Here is a 21,537-nt window from a genome sequence, read left to right as displayed (position 1 = left end):
TGTCAATGATTTTTGTACAATGTTTAAAATAATTAAAATATTTTACCACATATAAAACAACAACATGAAAAGATAAGAAAAAAAAGAAGAACTTAATCAAATTCTCACTAGGATATCTTATAAATGAGTAGTGAATGAGAGAGACATAGTGATAGAAAGAAAAATTATGATTAGTAATATCAGTAGGAGATATGTCTAATTCATTGACTAATTCATTTATTGTCATGTTATGAATAGTAAAAGGGAAGGAATTATTAAAAATCAATAGTATTACACCATATACACATGAACATAGACATAGAAACAATCAGATTATTATAATAAACATAGTCAGTTATTTTCACTTTATATTTTGTTAGGTAAACTTTTTCAATTAACAGATCAAATTACAAAATATTATGAGACGATGAAGAAAAAACAACAAAGAGATTATTTGTAACTTTTCAGTTTAGTCCCATTTATTCAGTCAATGAATTGTTTCATATAAATGATAACCTGTTCAAAAATAAATAAATAAATGCAAATCAATGAAACGGCTGAACGGCCGTTTCGTCTAGTGCTTCTAGGTTTTCAATAATGGTCTAGTTTAGATAGACTAATGAATTCAACTATTAAAAATGAAACGTTTAAAGTTGTACTTGACTGATTAAAAGTGAAATACATTCAGTTCATACTGAAAATAGGAAAATAAAGACAACATTATATAACATTTACCTTTTAGTGTGATAATAGTTGAACCATCCAGTATTCAAATCCCGAAAACTTCTAAATTATTTAGAACAAACTGAGTAGTACCGCCAAATGCAACTTAAAGTCAAATACATGAATCTCTATTTAGTTATTAACTTTCATAAATTTAAAATTATCTAATATTGAGAAAATTATAGTTTATTACTACTATTATTATTATTATTATTACTAGTTTTATTCAATATCATATTTTTTTGGTAAAATATAGAATTCTCAGCACAAAGTATTTCAATAAATTTCCTTTTCTTATTTCTTGATTGATTCTGACGATAAATATTGAGTGATTGCCAGTTAGATGTTAACAGTTAGGTAATCAACATCTGAATAGTGTTCATTCTTTTCAATGTATATTACCAGCCACCATGATGTCGCTGATTGTACCTTTTTGTAACCTGTACAGTGAAATGTCGTAAACCTTTCATAAACGCCCCTGAATAGGTTGTGCACTCAAATGACATAATAATGTGTTAAAACAAACAAGGAAACAGATAACTTTTAAAAATATCTAGATGGCAGGAGCTGGTAGCCCAGATAAATACAGCTAACGGTGCATATTACATAATTCTTATTCATCTTTACTAATTGATAAATAAATCTATAGTAAATAATTTGAGATGTGAATATTTCCATTAATATACATCTTCACTTAGATCATTGTATTTCCCTTGACAGAACTAAATATCAAATTTTGTTGGAATATTGTACATAATGGTTTAGTTGTTTGATCTATTAATTATCGATGCAGTTCTCTGAATAAATATAAAATAATAATAATTTTTTGTATTTTAATCAGTATTGGTTTTACTAATCATGAAATAATCTTAAAGAAATTTTACTTATTAATATCTCAATAGAAACCATGATCCATAGAATTAATCAAGTTGTAATAATTACTTATCGATGACATCAAATATACTTTATTATGAATTAGTCAATATTGAAAAATATTCGTCAGTTGATTCAATTTAATACCTAATTTTATCAATAAGATCTTATGCAAAGATATTAATATCCATTTCGGAATGAGTCCACTGAGCCGACATCCAACGGTGGTTAAGCGCTCGCGCGCGAAGCCGGTAGGTCCTGGGTTCGAATCCCGTGGGGTGCGGGATCGTGGATGCGCACTGCTGAGGAGTCCCATACTAGGACGAAACGGCCGTCCAGTGCTTCCAGGTTTTCGATTGTTGTCTAGCTTCAACTGACTCATGATTTCAATCTGTGAAAATTTCTAAAATCTCCACAAACCCCTTCTGATAAAAAAGGATTAGTAAATAATTATAAGAAAGGTAAATTTGCTTAGAACCGGTCAATGTCATTCATTTTTTGTTCACCAGATTTTAATCAATACACACGCGCATACCTTTGGGGATTTGATCGGTATAAAACTCAAAGCTTACGACAAAAAAATTCTGTGGTTAAGCTTGAAAATAGGTAAGAGCAGAAGGAGGGCAAAAGCATAGTCGACCAAAAATTTTTTAAACATTCGGTTACATATTTGTTATAATTAATTCTTTTTCTGAAAATAACACAGGTGACAATATATATAAGATTGTGTGTTATGTATATGTTGAAAATGTGTGGACTAGACAACTTTTCTAATGCCTCTTTGTTTCATTTTTCGTTCAATCATACAGTCACATTTACCCTTTGTCATTTCCATTTTATCTTAATTATTTTATTTATTTATTATTTTAGTTACATCCCCCCACTTTTTTTATTTTACATGGTGTGTTCAAATCAGATTTAAATTCATTGGTTCGAAAAACTGAATACTGGATATAAATTGAAGACTCCCCTTTGTACATTTCTTTCTTTACAAAATGTTCTTTTTCCAGGTAGGAAAAGAGGGATTCAAACATGTATGATGACATTTGAAAAAGACAAACATACAACAAGCACTTATGTACACACTTCTGAATTCACAACACTAATGATATACATGAGTGTGTATATAATACACACAATTAAATAAATTTCAATGTCACTCTTTCAAATTTTTCCATCAAATAATTTGCATTATCGTCGTCATGTTAGGGTATCGGATAGATAGAGAGAAGAAATATATAGCGACCAATTTTGTAAGCCCTATCTGATCGATAATTGACTTGCTAGATAGATAGTGTGATGGATGAATAGATGAATGAGTGAATTAATGAATAGATAGGTAGATGGATAGATAAAAAACTGATCGACCACTCCTGATTGATTGACACAAGTTTAAGAGTAAACTATCAACTCATTATTGACAAGCATCTGGTCATGTGGTCATAAAACACGCAAATAATATACAAATATACGTACATTGATATGTATGTAAAAATTTGCATGAATATTATATATAAATACAGACTGGCAAGTCTCATATTTCAAGCAGTTAAACCTATCCATCTTATACTCATTTGAAAAAAATATATTTACACAGAGTAAAATGAGTTTTTGGTTGTCATAGCTGCATGTGTTTTAACATCAGCATTTTTCCATTAAAAAGGATTGTATATACACAAAAGTAAATAAACAAAGCGAAGGAAGTGGTGGGGTGGGGTATAGTTGAATGAATGGGGTAGAGGATAAGTATTACAACCGAATAATGAAGGGAGGGTCGATAAAGATGACCTTAATCGAGGTTTTTGCTTTATCTCATTCATATTTGCATACTTATGGATCTATGGATCTATGACCCAATATTTTTTTGTTCAGATAAGATATCATAACATACTATTCAAATAGTATTATAAATACCGTTACTATGACAGTTATAATAGGTGGATTATAATAAATAAATGAATAATTCAACAGAATAACATATCAATCACTTTATTCGAGATTATTTAATTCAATCATCCAACTAACGAATTGTGTTAGTCAACCAAATTATCATCAAAGCAAATGGAAAACACACCATCACTATAGTCTATAGTGTGTAAACACTTTTGAGTATTTTATTTGTGGTCATATGATAGTGTACATACAATCCATGTAGTTGCATGTTTACGTTTAGTTATGTTTACTTATTTGAAAAGAGTTTTTCAAATAAATAAAAAAAGGAAACAACACTATAAATATCATATATGTTTATAGAAAAACAGATACTACACACAAATACTGATTAAAATTAAACTGTACACAGTTACTTTTGATAAAATGAAAAGTACCTGAATCAGTTGGATAGAAAGATAATGTACATTGTTTACACTGTTACCTTATGAAATCGTGCGTGTGTGTGTGTTTGTTTCTATGCACAAGATAAAATAGATAAATAGTTTTAAATAATCATCATAACCTTAGTTCAACTATGTATTTATCTATAAACATTTATTAAATACTTTGTAATCAATATATGAGTTTATTAATTGTCATTACTATTGATGACTGTAATCATAATAAATATTTGTCAATGATTATGCATTTTATGAATTATGTAATTGTACAAGTGATTTGTGAAGATTGTTGACTATCATAGTTTGGATTTAAAAGATGGTTTTATTTGGACAACTATTGAAAACTAAGAAGTCCTAAATAGTTGTTTCGTCCTAGTGTAGGACTCCCTTGACCTATATATCCACGATCTCACTAGGAATTAAATCTAAGACATTTAATTTCTCTGTGAATGATTAAATCATAACCCATTCAGTTAATATCTAATAGTGTATTATGTCTAGCTTCGACCAATTATCGATATTGTGCTACTATATTTATTTACTTGCGATGAGTTATTAGTCAAAGAAATTTAAAGAAACTACTGAGTTTTCAAAGTTGATGACTATTGGAAGCTGGTGGTCTGGAGGCTAAATGTTTTTGCGCGACACCAACGATCCTGATTTCGGTCCCCTGTGATGGTGTTGTGAGTGTGTGTTACTTCTAAAGAGTCCCATACTGAAGTGAAACATATCGCAGATTATTCCTGATTTAAATGATTATTTGACTGAGATTAGTCAGTGAGACAAACTATTAAACTCTACAATCATCACAAATCCTGTCTATTTATGAACTTCACTATTTGTTAGCTGAATTCGACACAATCTATACATTAAAATTAGAAATAATTATTATCATTTGTATGAGTTTGATTGTTATGAAAAAATGATTTTAGAAAAATACCACTGTCTAATCTAATGACTAGTTATCGAAGTATAATCATTCCAGCTAACAGTATCAGTAGCAATGAAATTATTGCTTTTTTTTATTTAAATGCTACAATCCATCTAAAGTAATAGAGCGTTCAGTATAAGGAACGTTTGAGCAGTTTATTTTTAGAACTGTCTGGAAGGATAATAAGAAAGTTTACAATTAAACAAACAAGTTCATATAACTTAACTCTATTATAATCATTCACTTGAACTGCACAGAATTTCTACATTATCTCAAACTTGTATTTATTAATTAATATTCAGTAAGAGGGATGTAGATTGAAAACAAATGTCAAAAAATAAAGTGGTCGATAGGGTAAGTATTCATACATGAGACCGAAGGTCCTGGGTCCTAACCACACGTGCATGATCATGGGTGCGCACTTCTGTCACATACTAGGACGAAATGACGATCCAGTGATTCCAGATTTTCAGTGACTGTTTAGCTTAGATAGACTCATGAATTCAGTTGTTAAAAATACTACAATCTCTACAAATAGCCTTAATGATAACTATAAAATATGAAACTATGTACAATTAAGGAATGCCTAACATTCGTTTTCTCTTTGCTTTTAGGTCCTTAACTTAAGCTCAAAAATATTATTATTTGTTATTAAAGTCGGTTATTGATTAGCATCCGAATATAGAACATGCGTTTTGTTCAGTTGATGCATTAATGATTTTCCAATGTTGGTCTTCAGATCGAATTAGAAAATAGTGTTTTTTTACTTATACATTGAACTATTGAGTCCAGATAGTCACTGGCTTGTGTGTTAGACACAAATTTTAAAATATTGTTAGTAAGTGGCAAAATCCTGTCAATCTAATCATGATCCATATAAACTAGTATAGATTAATCAGTTACATTCCTTAACATCAAATAAGGAAAAATACAACCTCTTACAAGGAACATTACTTAGTCTTACCGAACATGGTTCAATTTAAGTAATATATTGGCATCTAAATAATCATGAAATATATATCCAACAATTTCATTTTAGAGTAATATATATATATATATATATCCATAATAATTCATTACAACCAGACTTATATTGTCAATAAATAAGTTCATTAAAAATATTATAACTTACTTTTTGAGTTTCTTGTACTGCCTATTTCATTATTGAACCCAGTTGAACACTTAACAACTGGTTTATTATTCGTTCCATATAATAAATCATTTTCTGAACGTTCATCTATTAATCCATTACATTCTTTACTGTTATTATTATCATTACTATGAATTATTCGTTCATGTAATAACATTTCTTCAGTAAATTCTTCATCATCTTCATTATCACCCGGCATTTCATTCTCTTCAATTACTTCATCATCAATATCTTCCATTTCGGCGACTGATCCATCGTTTGCATAATCTATTATACTATTAATATTATTATCATTACTATTAGTGGTATGTGTATACTGATGTAGCTGTTGTGATTGTCTTAAATATTTCGATTGTATTGCATTCTTGTACAGATGTTGTTGTCCATTCATAAGCATCATATCATGATGATTGAATAATTCATCATGGAATTCTTTTGATGATAAATTCATCAAATCTAAATTTTGAAAAGTTTGATTAAGTCCTGTTGGAAATGCAGACGTTGCTGCTGTTGCTGCCGCTGCTGTTGGGGATATTGATCCGGCTAATGACAATGATGATGAAGAGGATAAAGGTTGTGAAAACGTTGACAGAGATGGTATACACCTGGATACGTCTGAATTAGGTCGACATATACCAGCCATTGCTGCAGCTACAGCCGCTGCTGTCATCATTGCTGCTAATGAAGATGTGGATCCAGTTGATACTGTTGCTGGATAATTGGTGATTGATTGAGATTGACTTGAATTTAAACAATTAGTGCTTAAGATAGAATTAAATGTTGATTGAACACTTGGTGATCTATTTACTGTAGAATTTGTTATTGCTATTGATTCAGAAGCCGATGATGGTGATGTTGAAGAACAACGGGCTGTTGATGGTGGAATAGAAGCAGCAAGAGGGAGAGGAGGAGGGCGAGGAGGACGTGAACATAATCCAATGGTATCATTTGTATTATTTAACTTTGGAGAAGTTTTTATAAATATCGATGAATTCAAATGATTTTCATCTGATGAAATTGAAGAAACACATGATGATGATGATGACGACGTTGATGATGATGAAGAAGCTGATGAGATGCCTGGATCTGTTTGAGTCGAGTTAAATGGGATAGTTGAATTCGACAAAGTGGTGTTTAGTTTATTATCATTTGTCTCTTGACTTTCATTTGTTTCATTATTCAATAAATTTGTTATGATGCTACTATTATTCCCATCATTATTATTACGATGACTGTTAGAAATACATTCATTATCATTGCTAATAATCTTGTTATCATGATTATCAGTAGTAATATTAGAAGTATTATGTGTATTAGAAGTAAACAATGGTGGAATTGATGAATTCTTTCCTGATAAATTATGATATGGAAATAAACCAATATTTTCTGCTTGTTGCGTACACCAGGCAGATAAAGCTGTAGCCAATATATTTTGATTATTATCTGTTAATGATGGACAGTTAGTTAATTGTAATAGAAGCGGATTTGTTGACGCTCCATTTATAAAATTTGACGGTTGAATAAATGGTGGATAATTGAAAAGATTCTTTTGACTTGTTGAAATATTATTATGATTAGTATTATTATTTAGACATGAAGTATTAGCTAATGATGAGAATCCTGATAATTTGTTCAATTGACAATTGATTTGATTAAAATCTTGTAAATTAGACATTGATTCATCTGCTATTAAATGTCTTGGACTTTTACTTAGGTGAACTGATGATGCATCACATGGTGGAGATAGAACCGGCGGGAAATTATTTGAATTTGATAATAATCGTTGATTATTGCCAAATAAAGAAGCAGTTTGTTGTAGTGAATCTAAAGTAATATTGGATGCATGCCATGGATCAAATGGGTTTGAGGTGATATTATTACTATTATTACTATTAGTATTATTACCACTACTATTATTACTACTACTACTATTACCAGGGAATGAATTAAACGGCCAACAACCACTAGCCATTAAAGCTGATAAAAACACTGGGTTCATATAAGCTGGATAAGGTGGGAAATTCATTGGTAACGGTGTATTGGACAATGGTGAATAGACTTGTGGATTGTCATTAATTGTAGTAGTCGTACCAGATGACAAGCCGGAATCATTATCAACTTCAGAATTAATAGATTTCTGTGTCTGTTGATGCTGACAGTCACGATAGAAATTCGATAACTTTACTGACTTACTGTTACTAGGTGCAGTGAGAGTAGTATTAGTATTACTATTTAACATAGGAATACAAGAAGAATGAGATAATGACGAAGAAGATACCATAACTTGTTGACTATTCACAAGATGATTTTTGTAACATGGCGAACAATTTGAATTGACATATGGATAGGAATAATTCCATTTGTCAATTGAATCATCTTCATAATGACAACGTTTATGCTCTGCATTTAACAGTGATAATTCACAACTGGAATGACGTTTACGACTTCGACGTATTACACGATGCGGTTTATTATCGTATTCATGTTTACAAATAGTAGTGGATGTAGTTGCTGTTGTTTTTATCATATTCACTGAAGTGGAAGGATTGATTTCAAGCTGTGGAGGAGGACTAGATGTACAGTATAAAGATGAACAACACGAAGATTCTATGCATATGTCCTTTTTCTCTTCATCTTCTTTTCCTTCATTTTCATCATCCTCAAAATTCTCACTATCATCATGGGATGAACAGTTATTGCCAAAGATTATTGATTTTTTATTCAATGAATTTGGTGGTGTTATAACAGGTGTTAGTAAAGCAGTTGGTAGACAACATCCATCATGTCCATTTGTTGCAAACTATGAAAAATAGGAAATTATAAGAAGAAAACAGGAAGAAAAAATTGATGAAGCGGAAAACGTTTTTCTTTTTTTAAGAAAATACATAAAAAGAGATCGTTATTCTAAAAATTACTTTCATGATGATTCAACAGCTTTAGAAGTTATTTATAGAAGTACAACTGGTTTATGTCTGTCTCTACAGCCACACTTAGTGAAGGGGCACCGAAAAATTCATGAAAAAACCTTAGTTAAACCATCACTGAAGGCCTTGAAGCACTAGACAACTGTTCCGCCGTAATATGAGACTCCTCATTAGTGTATGTCCACGATTCCACCACATGAAATGAAATCCAGGGCGTTTAACCTCGCAGTTTAGAAGTTTAGCGTTCTCTCGTGAACAGAAAGTCTTGAATTAGATTCCCTGTGTCAAGATAGTGGATGCTCACTGCTATTGAATAGTCTCATACTATAATGAATCAGAGATTCAATGCTTCTTAGTTTTCTATAGTGGTTTAACTAAGATCAGTTTATGATTTAAATCATGATAATTCAGTAACCAAATATAACTCAGTGTATTAAACCAATAGATGATAACCCTAATGTAAAGATTAGTGTGATACTATTAGATTATTTAAATTCAATAATTATTCAAACCTACTACTACTCAATAGTTCAAATACTCTGATCACACTATACAATTAACTAGCCAGTAACTAACCAGTCAAAATATTCAAATCACCTTTAAATGATATCACTAAAATTTATTTATACATAAATGGTAGTTATCTTGTTTTATTCTCATCTGTTTTCTATTCTCTCCACTTTTTTTTTCTTTCTTTCTTTCTTTCTATTATTGTTACAAATATTGTCAATAATGGTTTATGTTAAAACTGATTAAATTAAATTCCTAATAAATGAATTGTTAATTTACTTATGAAAATGTCTATACATAATTTCGATACACTAGAAATATTGTACATTGGAAATTGAACAAAAGAACCAAAGAAAAAGATTGACCCATATTTTAAACTAAATGTAAACAGAATTATTATTATTATTTTTTCACATATATACATGAATAGATGATTTTATTCCCATGTTGTTTAATCTTTATATTAATATTCTGTTACATTTTGATCAATAAGTTTAATGTATTTATAACAAATCCTGTTTAACTCATTCACCATAGTTATATACACGAGTGTATATATATATATGTTTTCGGGTGTGTGTGTGTGTGTATGTATATAAGAGTGAGAATATTTGTTGATTTATTTAACTCTTCCCACTTGTTTATCAGGTCTATTAAGAGATCATGAATCAATTGATGTTAGACCATTATTGAAAACTTGGAAGCATTGGATGACCGTTTTGTCAGGTCTTCCCCTTGATCATTTATCTCTTAACAGAATATCTACACATATTATAAAATCATAAACTTATTGAATGACTTACATGAGGAAAAAAAACCCAAATATTTTGTCTCAAAGAGAAAGAAAACGGAAAAGGTGATATATAATGAGTGATTTATTTTAAAGAGAAAGAAAAAATGATCCACATAAATCAAATTTGAAATTAACAAAATAGATTGATAAATCAATTTTTATAAGTAATTTAATTAATTATCTTAATTAATTCTCAATTTAACCAACATTTATGTATTTATTTTAAATGTGATACTAATCTATACAGTTTATTGATTTCCGATAGAATCTAATTTTTTTTGGTGTAACAAAAAGAAAAGATCATTATTATTATTATTATTATTAGATTTCACAGATTGAAATCATGAGTGAATTGAAACTAGACCATCATGGAAAACCTGGAAGCACTGGACGGCCGTTTCGTTCTAATGTGGGACTCCTCAGCAGCGCGCATCCACGATCCCACACCCCGCGAGATTTGAACCCAGGATCTATCAGTTCCGCGCCAGGCGTTTAACCAACTAGACCACTGAGCCGGCATCCAATGATGTCAATGTCTAACTTCAACCAGGTTTTTCATGGTGGTCTAGGTTCAACTGACTCATGATTTCAATCTGTGAAATTTCTAAAATCTCCAAAACCCCCTTCTGGTATTATTATATTGTTTAATGTTAATAACAATATGAATAGATGAATAATAACTTAAAACTTATAGTTGCTGATTATTTCATCTCTCGAATGTAGGTTTAATCGCTATACTCTTTCTATTGTGCCTCGGGAAACATGAAACAATTACTTATTTATTACATTATATATGTACTTTGAAGTTAATTACATGAATTTGTAGCTGATTATTACGTTATATTACTGTCGTTATTCTTATAACTACTGAATATATTTACTTTTTCGATATAAATAGAGAGATATCTGTACATAACAGAATACAATGATGTTGAACGGAATGTACAATAACATATAGTCATCTAGACCAGAAATTGCATTTACAGTCTAGAAAAGAAAATGACTAACGCTCAACAATTAATTAATGTATAAATAACTCGATCTTGTAAGTAGTTGATAGTTGCCTGAAGTGCTCCGTGATAATGTTTATTAACATTAGGACACTGTGTGATTCAGGTTCAAATTCAATTGATACTACCAATTGAAATCATTTCGTAGACATTCCTTACTGATGAGTATCGAGTTTCACAAAATCAGGTATCCTACTATCACAACAATTCATCATTGTCTCAAATAACCTAATCTTTATGACATTTACATTTTATAGAATGATAACTACTATTGAGTAACTTGAATTACTTGAAATTCAATGCCTTACACTAAATTTTACCAATCGTTACTCATATATGATTGATTATTATAATGAAAATAAAATCGATAATTAATTATATACGAATAATTGATTTCATATTTGTACCTTGATATAATGAATTACAAATGAAATGCCTAATAGTCAAAGTTTATATTTATCGATTGATTATAAAATTTATATAAAGAGAAAGACCTTTGTTCTATAATGATCTTTTTTTATTTATTTATTTAATGCAAACAATTACATTATCAATTGATCATTAGTACATGTAGAATTGAAACGAAATCATTTCGTTTTATAAGTATTTATTAATTGATAATTAGATTAGTTTGAAATGTAATGGATTTTGTTAGAGATTTTAATGGATAATTTCAAAATGAACACTTTTCAGTAGTAAATCATTATTTCATTAAAAGTTTAAGACTTTTCATTTATAGAATTCAAGATATTCATATATGTATTAAACGTTTAAATTATAGTTTATAATGGAAAACTTTCTAAAATGTAACATTATGTTGAATCATATCCGTGAGGAACATCAGGTTAGATTGCTAGGAGAAACTTTGAAATGATTTGAATAACAAGTGTAATTTTATATATAATACTTTCTATATATATCTGGGCCTCAATTTTTTTTGACAAAATGCTCATTCAAATTTTGATGAATATTCGTATAGACATTCATTTGATTTAAAATTTTCTTAAGCCTTATTATCAGTTTACTTTTTCCTTTACTGCTTAGATATGACACATTCATACAATGATTGTATAAATATCGAAACAATCTATCAAATTAAAGTATATCCACAGTAATTTAGTGTGTAAATAAGGCTAAAAAGGGACTGGATACATAAATGAATATGAACTATTGATCTATAAAACTTAACCTTACTAATCAAATGACAGTAACATTTCTGTTACCAAATATTGAAATACATTGATAGATTAAATTAAGTGTTTCTCACATCAATTATTCATGTGTATGATCTTGTTTTACCATGAAAATGTGTCAGATACTACAAATGAGTGATTCAGTAAAGATTATCAATAAACTATAGAAATAATTATTCATCATCAATGTAATATCTAACACAAAAGAGTATCGTCTTGAATCATTATAATGTATCAATGAAATAGATAGATACAAGAAAATAACTATCCTAATTAAAGTGATCTCAATTTTTCAATGGAAATTATTCAAATTGTATACTAATAATTATTAATCTAATTTATCTATTGAATTTAATTATAAAATGTCAATCAATCATTAATAATAATGATAATAATAATAACAATAATAATAATGATTGTGAACTAATGAACTTGATCTAGTTAACCTTAAATGTTCAATAAAATTCAATGTAACCTAATAGAATTGACAAGGAATTAGAAGAATTAGGTAAATAAATAAAAAAGGATATATATATATAATAGATTAATGAATTAAGGAAAAATAATTAAATAATATACATCAGTCACTTTTTATTAGCAAAAATTAGTCATAATTTAACCCTGGGATTTAATGGTTAATTTGTCACTGAATAATCGGTACAAGTTCTCTTTTCAATCTTTGACGACGTAATTTGCATGTACTACTGAAGAATATCATACTGGATAGAAACACTCCTCCAGTGATCTCTAAATTTTTGAATGATATACAAGCTAAATTTAATCGCTGATGAATACTGTCTTGTAATAACCGTTAATTCGATTCTCAGTTTTATTTAGTTACTAAATGTGAGATTGTTAAAACAGTGTGGAATCAGATCAGATTAAACGTCAATGATACATAGGATATGATATGATATAATCTATGAAAACCTGGAAGTAACTTCCATCAGAATTCGATGTCTATCAAGTTACTTATCAGTAACATGTAAAAATATACAAGATCAAACTGAAGGATTGAAAGTTTCACAGAGAACAAGACACATTTAAATAACTAAATCAGAATTTAATGAATTATATTCCCAAGGAGAATAAAACCGACTTTATTTCACAGTTGAAATTAGTTTTTATTAAGAAGTACATTCAACCTATATGAAATCCACTACAAATAATTCGATTTAATAATTACACAATATTATTTTTGAATGAATTAAATTGTATATCATCAATAACTGAATTGTTATAAATCATTAAATGCTTTATTACATATTAAGATACTTAAAATATATAATCGGTTTCATGTTTAACTTCTAAAGGGATAGTATTGTGAGATTTTATAATGTGTGACCAACAAATTTCGTTATATTTAATAAATTTATTGGATATAGCAGTAAGTTTCAAAATGAGAATTTTGTATGAGTTTCTCTCCCTTCCTCAAGAGTGATGAATGAAAGTTATCTCGATTGTACACTTCCAATCTAGTACATTTCAATATGTCAGTTACACCATTCATATACCTTCAATTTTATTTCATTGAAAGTAAGGGATAGTTACTAAAAAAAGACGGATCAGTGGGTTTTTTAGGTTGGTAGGAAATTATCTAGTCTAAATCATGAATTCTGATATATTTAGATTTAAACGGCTATTTTTTAACGTGAGGTATGTGCTGTCGGCCAGCTCTTATATTAAACTATGAGTTTTGCTCAGTAACAACCTACTATATAGGACCCTCACTCCTAGATAATGTACTTGAATTTAGATGACGAACTAAGAGTTGAAAACTGTTTAGATGACCTGACTATTAAAATTGATTGAATTGACAGGCTAACAACAAACCGATCAAATTGTCCTGTTCATACACTAATATTTTACTGTTATTCCATTTAAAAGATGTACTTATCTTAGAAGAACTAAATTAAAATGGTAGTCCATTCTTATCATATATTCTAATATTAATATTGGCATTAAACGTATAAATTTTTTCCCCCTATTCTTGTCTTTATATCACTTTGGTCAGTTTGTACTCTATTCCCATGAAAGATAATTGGTTCACGATAAACATTTCTCTAGATATTTATTATTTGTTCCCTTGATACTGACATTCCTTGTCATATATAAACAGATATACTAGGCAGCTATATGCACAGAGGTAACTGAATATATATTCTATCCATATACCAGTCTTCTAACTATCTAATAATTGGCAAACAATTAACTACAAAAAATCATTTGTAACTATAACTATTCATTCATTCATATTTTTTCTAACTTCTAAGTTTATTCTCGTCCCGGTAATTATGGATTTACTTCCTATTATCTCCTGCCATATACTTACACGTGTACGCATATGTATATATCATAGTTACAAATACAAATCAGATTCTATGTATATATACATTAATGTCTTGCTGACTAACTAGCCATCATTGTAGCTACCACTACCGAGTAATAATGATAATATTACTAGTAATATCTATATTAACTAATACTGTCAGTATGACTTATTAATGACTGTTAACTGTCTGTTTGAATACACACATATTTATCTAAATTTCTGTTCCATATGGAACGGAATAACGATACAACATGTAATGTATAGAGTTTAACATTAAACAAAAAGGTAAAACAAGGGAGAGAAATGGTTGTACTATTGGAAGATAAAACTTCATATATACATATATTTTAGGGAGTTGCCTAATAGCAACCGTTATTATTAATATTTATATTCATCTATTTATGATGATTATTGAAAGAGAAATTAGTTTGTTTTCCTCTATTCATTTATTTATTATGAAATTATTTTGTCAACTACTCTATCAACAACAGCAAATTTTATTGATGATGTCTGTTTAGAGAAGAACAGTCTAAATGTACCATACTTACTGTTGGGTTAAATGGTCTGTATTTTAGATAGAAAGTATATCATTCTTGGTGTACGATCACTACTGTAAAGTTCTTTATGTTAAGATGAAATAGTTTCATTGAATTCTTGGATGATATGAGTTTTTGCGTTAGCATGTAGATTTAATAATAATGAGAAAATATTTACTTACTTTAGAAAAAATAATCAATTATGTACAGTGTCAAATATAAGATGGTAGTTGGAGGTAGTCAACACGAAATCCTGGACCCGGGTTTCGTGCTATTTTCGCCCGTCAGCAAGGTGTACCTGTAATCTTGAGGGAACTGGTGCTCCCTGAAGGATTCGACCCCGTGTTACTCAGCTTCACAGTCAGAGACGTTACCACTGAGCTATCCGGGCCGCGACCGACCTCCTGCAGGACTGAGATGCATTTACAATTGATTGATCACTAGGTGTTGATCAATGTAATGTATGTCAGGTCCCTCTTGGTGCAGATCGAATCCTGTCGACCAAGTCGCAATGTGGCCACTAGTCTAAGTGACTTAACACTACTTTATTATAATTTTGAATAACAAGAAGTTTACCACTGAATATTGTGTTGGCTTAAAGGTGGACAAGATTGAAATTTATGTAAAAATAATGCATTTTATATTTATTAAGCTGTCAGACATCTAGGTTTTGTGAATATTGACATTCATCAACCATATTTTTTCTGTAGTCTTGAAGATGTTGTTATTCTATATAGTGTCTTGGAAACTTTGCCTATATCATACTATTAAGCATCATGAAGGGTGACCAATTTCACGCTTGTCTAGTCCTTTGATGTAAACGGAATTTTATGAAACAAATCACAATATACCCATTAATTTGAGTGAGTCGACTTCGTGCGTACTATGGTGAGATATTAATTGGCTGAAGGTAGTTGACAGAAAATCTTAGACCTGGATTTCATGCTATTTGGTACTCGTTATCGAAGTGTATTCCTAATCTTGAGGAAACTGATGACCACATTGGGTACACCTGTCAAAATTGGACGTAACGATCAGTAACAAGTATTTAACAGAATGACATTAACCAACTAAATGTGATCAAGTAATATAAATAGTATATAGTTGAAACATTAGTTGACTAATTCGAGTTAAACTCATCAGTAACATTGCCAAACAAATTCAACATCAAATGACTAGATCATATCAACTTGAGGATATATAGGAGTAGTTAACACTTACGTTCAGTGTAAAATTCATAGAAAATCTTACCAATACAAAAAACTATTTGTATTGCCATTATTATTTTTGTAAGACACGTTCAAATCCTTAATCTTAAATACTAAAGCACTAAAAATAATTTCTCATAGAACATTTGATTTCCTACTTTCTATCCATTAATATATTCTTTAGTTAATCATTCATTTCATGTAGGTTAACTAGCCTTTTAAGATTAAATCAAACTTCTTGACATTTCATATTAATACTGTTACATTCATGTACATTCTTCTTCATCTTTACATATTACAACTAATACTAGCAGTATTATTATTATTGGGAGTGTTGTTGGTGTTATGTATTGTCTTCGTCAACACAAACGAATAAAAACTGAAATCCGGTCAACAGGATAATGATTGACAGGCTCATTTTAAAATAGACAATGAAAACAATGTAAAAACAAATTTCTATTAGATCATCTAAATAGATGATAGTGAGAATAAAGCGAGAAATCCAAGGCGAACGGGGAAGGGATATATGAAAAAAGAAAACATACATAAAAGATTGAAAAAGTTAAGATGTCATCATTCTGTTCTTAGTTTATCATGACTCACTACAGATATTTTTCCTCGTCATCATCATAATCTTAACAACAAAGTAGAGAAAAAAAGTTTCTATGACAGGTGACAGTGACAGATAATTTGAAAGGATTATTCACATTCTACTTCATACCTGTAATCCCCACCAGTATTTCTTTTTTTGATTAATTTCAAATGTTGAAAGAAATTATAAAGTCACTCATGAAGAAATAAAAACACATTTGAACTGACATTTATTGGTGAAATATTGAAAACAATAGAATACTGGACAGTTGTTATTTACAATTTAACACTAGATCAACTCCATAATTAACAAGACACATTGTTATTAAAATGTGTTTTTATACATAATTTGATAGAGAACTTACTAACTGACTTCACACTTAAATTACTTCACAGATGATAGGTTATCTCTAAGAATTTGTTAAATTCATCTAGAACCATGATCACAAAAATACATAAAGAATACAGCCTAAAAATCTCAGATTAGTTTACAAGTTAACAAGTTTGCAATAATTTGCCAAAAAAATTATTATTACACATTAATCAGAACAAATTAATCTCATGGTTTCACCTTGTAGAAAAAAAGAGCAACTTTACAGGAAAATGATTTGACATTAAATAATTATTGAAGATTTTAGTTAAAGAAAACAACAACCTTTAACGAAATTTAGCAAGGAGAAATAACTAAAACTTGGATGGAAAAAAATGTAGAAAATTAACATCTCTAAAAATTGAACCTTGGATTTATCCTCAATAAAACCAGTTTGAGAAATATTTTTTATCAGGAGGGGTTTTGTGGAGATTTTAGCAGTTTCAATGGTTGAAACCATGATTCAATTGAAGCTAGACCACCATGGAAAACCTGGAAGCACTGGACGGCCATTTCGTCCTAGTATGGGACTCCTCAGCAGTGCTCACCCACGATCCCGCCTCTGTTGTGAGATAACAGCTCACTGAAGATAATGGTGTACGTTGGCGCAATTTCGTGGATTGGTTGAAGTTAGACAATAACACCGTTGGATGCCAATTGGCTCAGTGACCTAATGATTAGGCGCTCGCGTGCGAAACTGATATGTGCTGGGTTCGAATCTCTTGAGGGAAGGGCGGTACCGTGGATGCGCACTGCTGGAGAATCCCATACTGGGACGAGACGGCCGTTCAGTGCTTCCAGGTTTTCGATGTTTGTCTAGCTTCAATTGATTCATGATTTCAACTACTGAAATAGTTTTCTCAAAATGTAATAGATATCTATTAAAACGATTTTTTGCTACACAGAATGTTTATCAGTTGACAACATCGAGTAAGCTGAAGAAATAGAGAAAAAAAGAAGAAGAATGTGAAAACGAAGCTACATTAGAGGAAGAACAAAATAGAATTACCTACATGAAATAGAACAATATTCATGACAAATGTCATAAAGTCAAATTGTGAATAGACGGGAACTGACGATGAAATAAACCCATATAAAACAAAAGACCACCACTATTAACAACAACACTTATAAACATATGCACATGTGTATATTTACTTGAGAATAATAAATTAAGGGAATCAAAAAAACCCTAAGGAGAGAATGGAAGAGGAAAGAACAAAATAAAGCTACGAACAAGAAAAACAACCATGAATTTTATTATAATAATTCACGGGAAAAATAAATATGTTTATTATTATTTGTTTCACACGATCAGTATTTGACTGTCACAAAATACACATATATATTCATAGATATAAAATGATTTATTGTTTACCAACTGAACTATTTTAATTTTCTTTATTTTTTGTTCGTCCTATGAAACATTACATTCTCTTCTGATATGTATTACTTAAAACAACGCTTAAATCACTTACTGAAATGATTCAGTTTTGTTTTTAGTCATAAACATATATTTTTGATCTAAATTACCGAAAATAAAGTTACTACCATCAGTATATTATCCTAACATGATGTTGAGATGGTTGTGGGAAATTTCTTGATATTACATGACATATATTTTTAAAATAGGAAAATATATGATTGGGATGAGATTACTACTGCTTATGATATGTCAACTTATTTTAATACATAATGTTGATTGCATACTGATGTACATATGTAATTAGGCTGATATATGTGTGTACGTCTTTATATTAGAATTGGTTAGTTGTTTGATTGGATTGTAATTTGATTTACAATTGAATTTCCATTTAGGTACGTTTTTTCGCTGGAAACAATAAACTTGTCATAGAAGACAAAAGATAAGCTGATATAATAAACAAACTACTGTACACACATCTATTTAATAAAAAAGAATTTAAGCAAAAAAAACTTAACATTGAAAGAATTCTTATTTATTATTGGTCTATTCTATTTCCATTGTGTAATAACTTCCATATTGAGTCAACCAATCAGATTGATTGACCAGTTGCATGAAATCTCACAACTTGGGATAAAGAAAATAATGCTAACTTTTTGGACAAATTTAAAGTAAATATTTTCTACTGTTACATCTTTCGTTGCATTTACAGCCATTTGAAATAATTACAGAAAGCTTACTTAGAACAAATTCAGTCTTACATTTTAACTTATTTATTTGCGGTTATTATTCATTTGTTTTTACTCCTTATGTTAAACTCATTTAAATAATAATAATAATGAAAGGCTCATATATCAATACATCTCAATAGTAACACTGTCAATAAGAGAAGTAAGATAGAATCTGTGAATTATAGCAGTTTTACGTGACCGATAAAAATTAGTTACTAAAAACTGTACTTAATGTAAGAAATTAAGTGTAAATATTTAAAATATAGTTTCACTAATTTGATTGACAACTATACTAATCGTGAGTGAGTTACGTTGACATGTACCACATAAAATATACCAATCATGAATATTTTCCCTAAGTTTTTTTCACTTCGCAAATGAAATTTACCATGGAATTTATAACACTTGTCTTGAAACTGTCATTCCGAAAAGTTACTTAACTCAGTCTAGTCTACTCGAGATGAGAAATAACTGAAAAATGAATCTAAACTGATATATTTATGTAATTTTGTTGTTGTGTACGTGTCGTACTCCTTGTGTTTTCACCGTCAGTTGATAAACAAATTCTATTTGTTGATATGTGTGCGTTTGTCTATGATCATCCAGATTTTCTTGTCTGATAAAATGCTCAGATAAACTCATCCAAGTTTTATGTTTACTCACAAAATAGGAACATATAACATAAGAAACAAAGGTATGAAAAAGTAGCCCATAGTCAATTAAGAAATGTTTAAAATAAAAGATTTGAAACTGAATCATTTTCATGGAAAAAATGGTACAGTAATAAAAATAAACAATTGAACTGATCAGTGTATTTACTTATACGAGTTCAAAATTCACAAGAAGTTATGAAGTGATAATATTTATTCAAGTATTAAAAATACAAGAATTTTGATATTCATATTGTTGCATAATATATCTACCAAGTACACATGCTCAACTTTGAGACAGAATAGGTATATGTGTATGTATGCGATTGAATGAGAATTAACGATGTTAGAAACAACTACATATATAAATATAGATAGGGAACAATTCGAACTTATAAGTTAAATGTTTCAATTAACTAATGGTTGACTCATTTTAATTTAAACAGCGTGTATGAGTTGAGTTTGTCAGTTGATGTCATGATATAAATGAATATCTTTAATTGATCACAATACACACAATGTTTATGGTGTTTAGCAAATTCAAAATGGATACCTTCATTATTATAGTTGGAAACGAAAAGTAATTGTAAAAAATAAATACTAATTAAATGGAATAATGTTTTAAACAATACTAGACATCATTCAAATTGGTACTATACATCATGACGGAATTATAATTTTAAGATCATTTGTGTTCTTTCGGAAAATAATCCTAATTAAATTTATCACAGCTGAGTTATTCATGACCCAAATGATCCTGATTATCAAGACTGAAAGTTTGATTCTCAGTGAACAATGATTGATAATAAAGTCATAGACATTATATACTAGAATGAATTCATTATGGAATCACTTAATTTTGAAACAAGAGTAAATTGACAATTATTCAAAATAGATTTTGATGTAAAGCATAAGGTATATATATATGTATTTAAATAAAACCAAAAGATCTATGATCTTGTGCAACTCTTCATCTATTATCTGAAGTGGATAACTATTTCCATCCAACACGGATTGAACTCCACAGATCACAGCTTCTCACTAGAATTCCAGGAAATCCATCTTGACACTAGTCGCTAATGTACACAAGACTATCACCAGTATGAGAATTTATGAAGATCGTAGTATTTTAACAGTTGAATTCACTGGTCGGTCTAAGCTAAACTACCAGTGAAAACATGGAACCAATGGACGGTCGTTTCGTCCTAGTATGAAATATTGTAGAAATGAATTAGTCCTAATATGTCGTATAAATTGAACAGAATTTACTCTTGTTA

At 29.5% G+C, this 21,537-nt stretch overlaps 1 protein-coding gene across 1 annotated transcript in view; it reads right to left on the bottom strand.

The window, feature by feature from the left end:
• The window catches only part of MS3_00006610 (uncharacterized protein), a gene marked incomplete at both ends in the record, with an annotated part of 48,334 nt that overhangs the window by 11,623 nt on the left and 15,174 nt on the right, over nt 1–21,537 (bottom strand). The window contains one exon of the mRNA XM_035734166.2: nt 5,972–8,789. Coding sequence (XP_035589090.2) covers nt 5,972–8,789 — 2,818 coding nt within the window. The remainder of the gene's footprint in view (nt 1–5,971; nt 8,790–21,537) is intronic.

Source organism: Schistosoma haematobium, chromosome 2, assembly GCF_000699445.3.
Source record: "Schistosoma haematobium chromosome 2, whole genome shotgun sequence".
In the NCBI taxonomy this organism is placed as follows: domain Eukaryota; kingdom Metazoa; phylum Platyhelminthes; class Trematoda; order Strigeidida; family Schistosomatidae; genus Schistosoma; species Schistosoma haematobium.
Note: the sequence above shows the minus strand (reverse complement) of the source record. Positions and strands in the feature narration are given on the sequence as shown.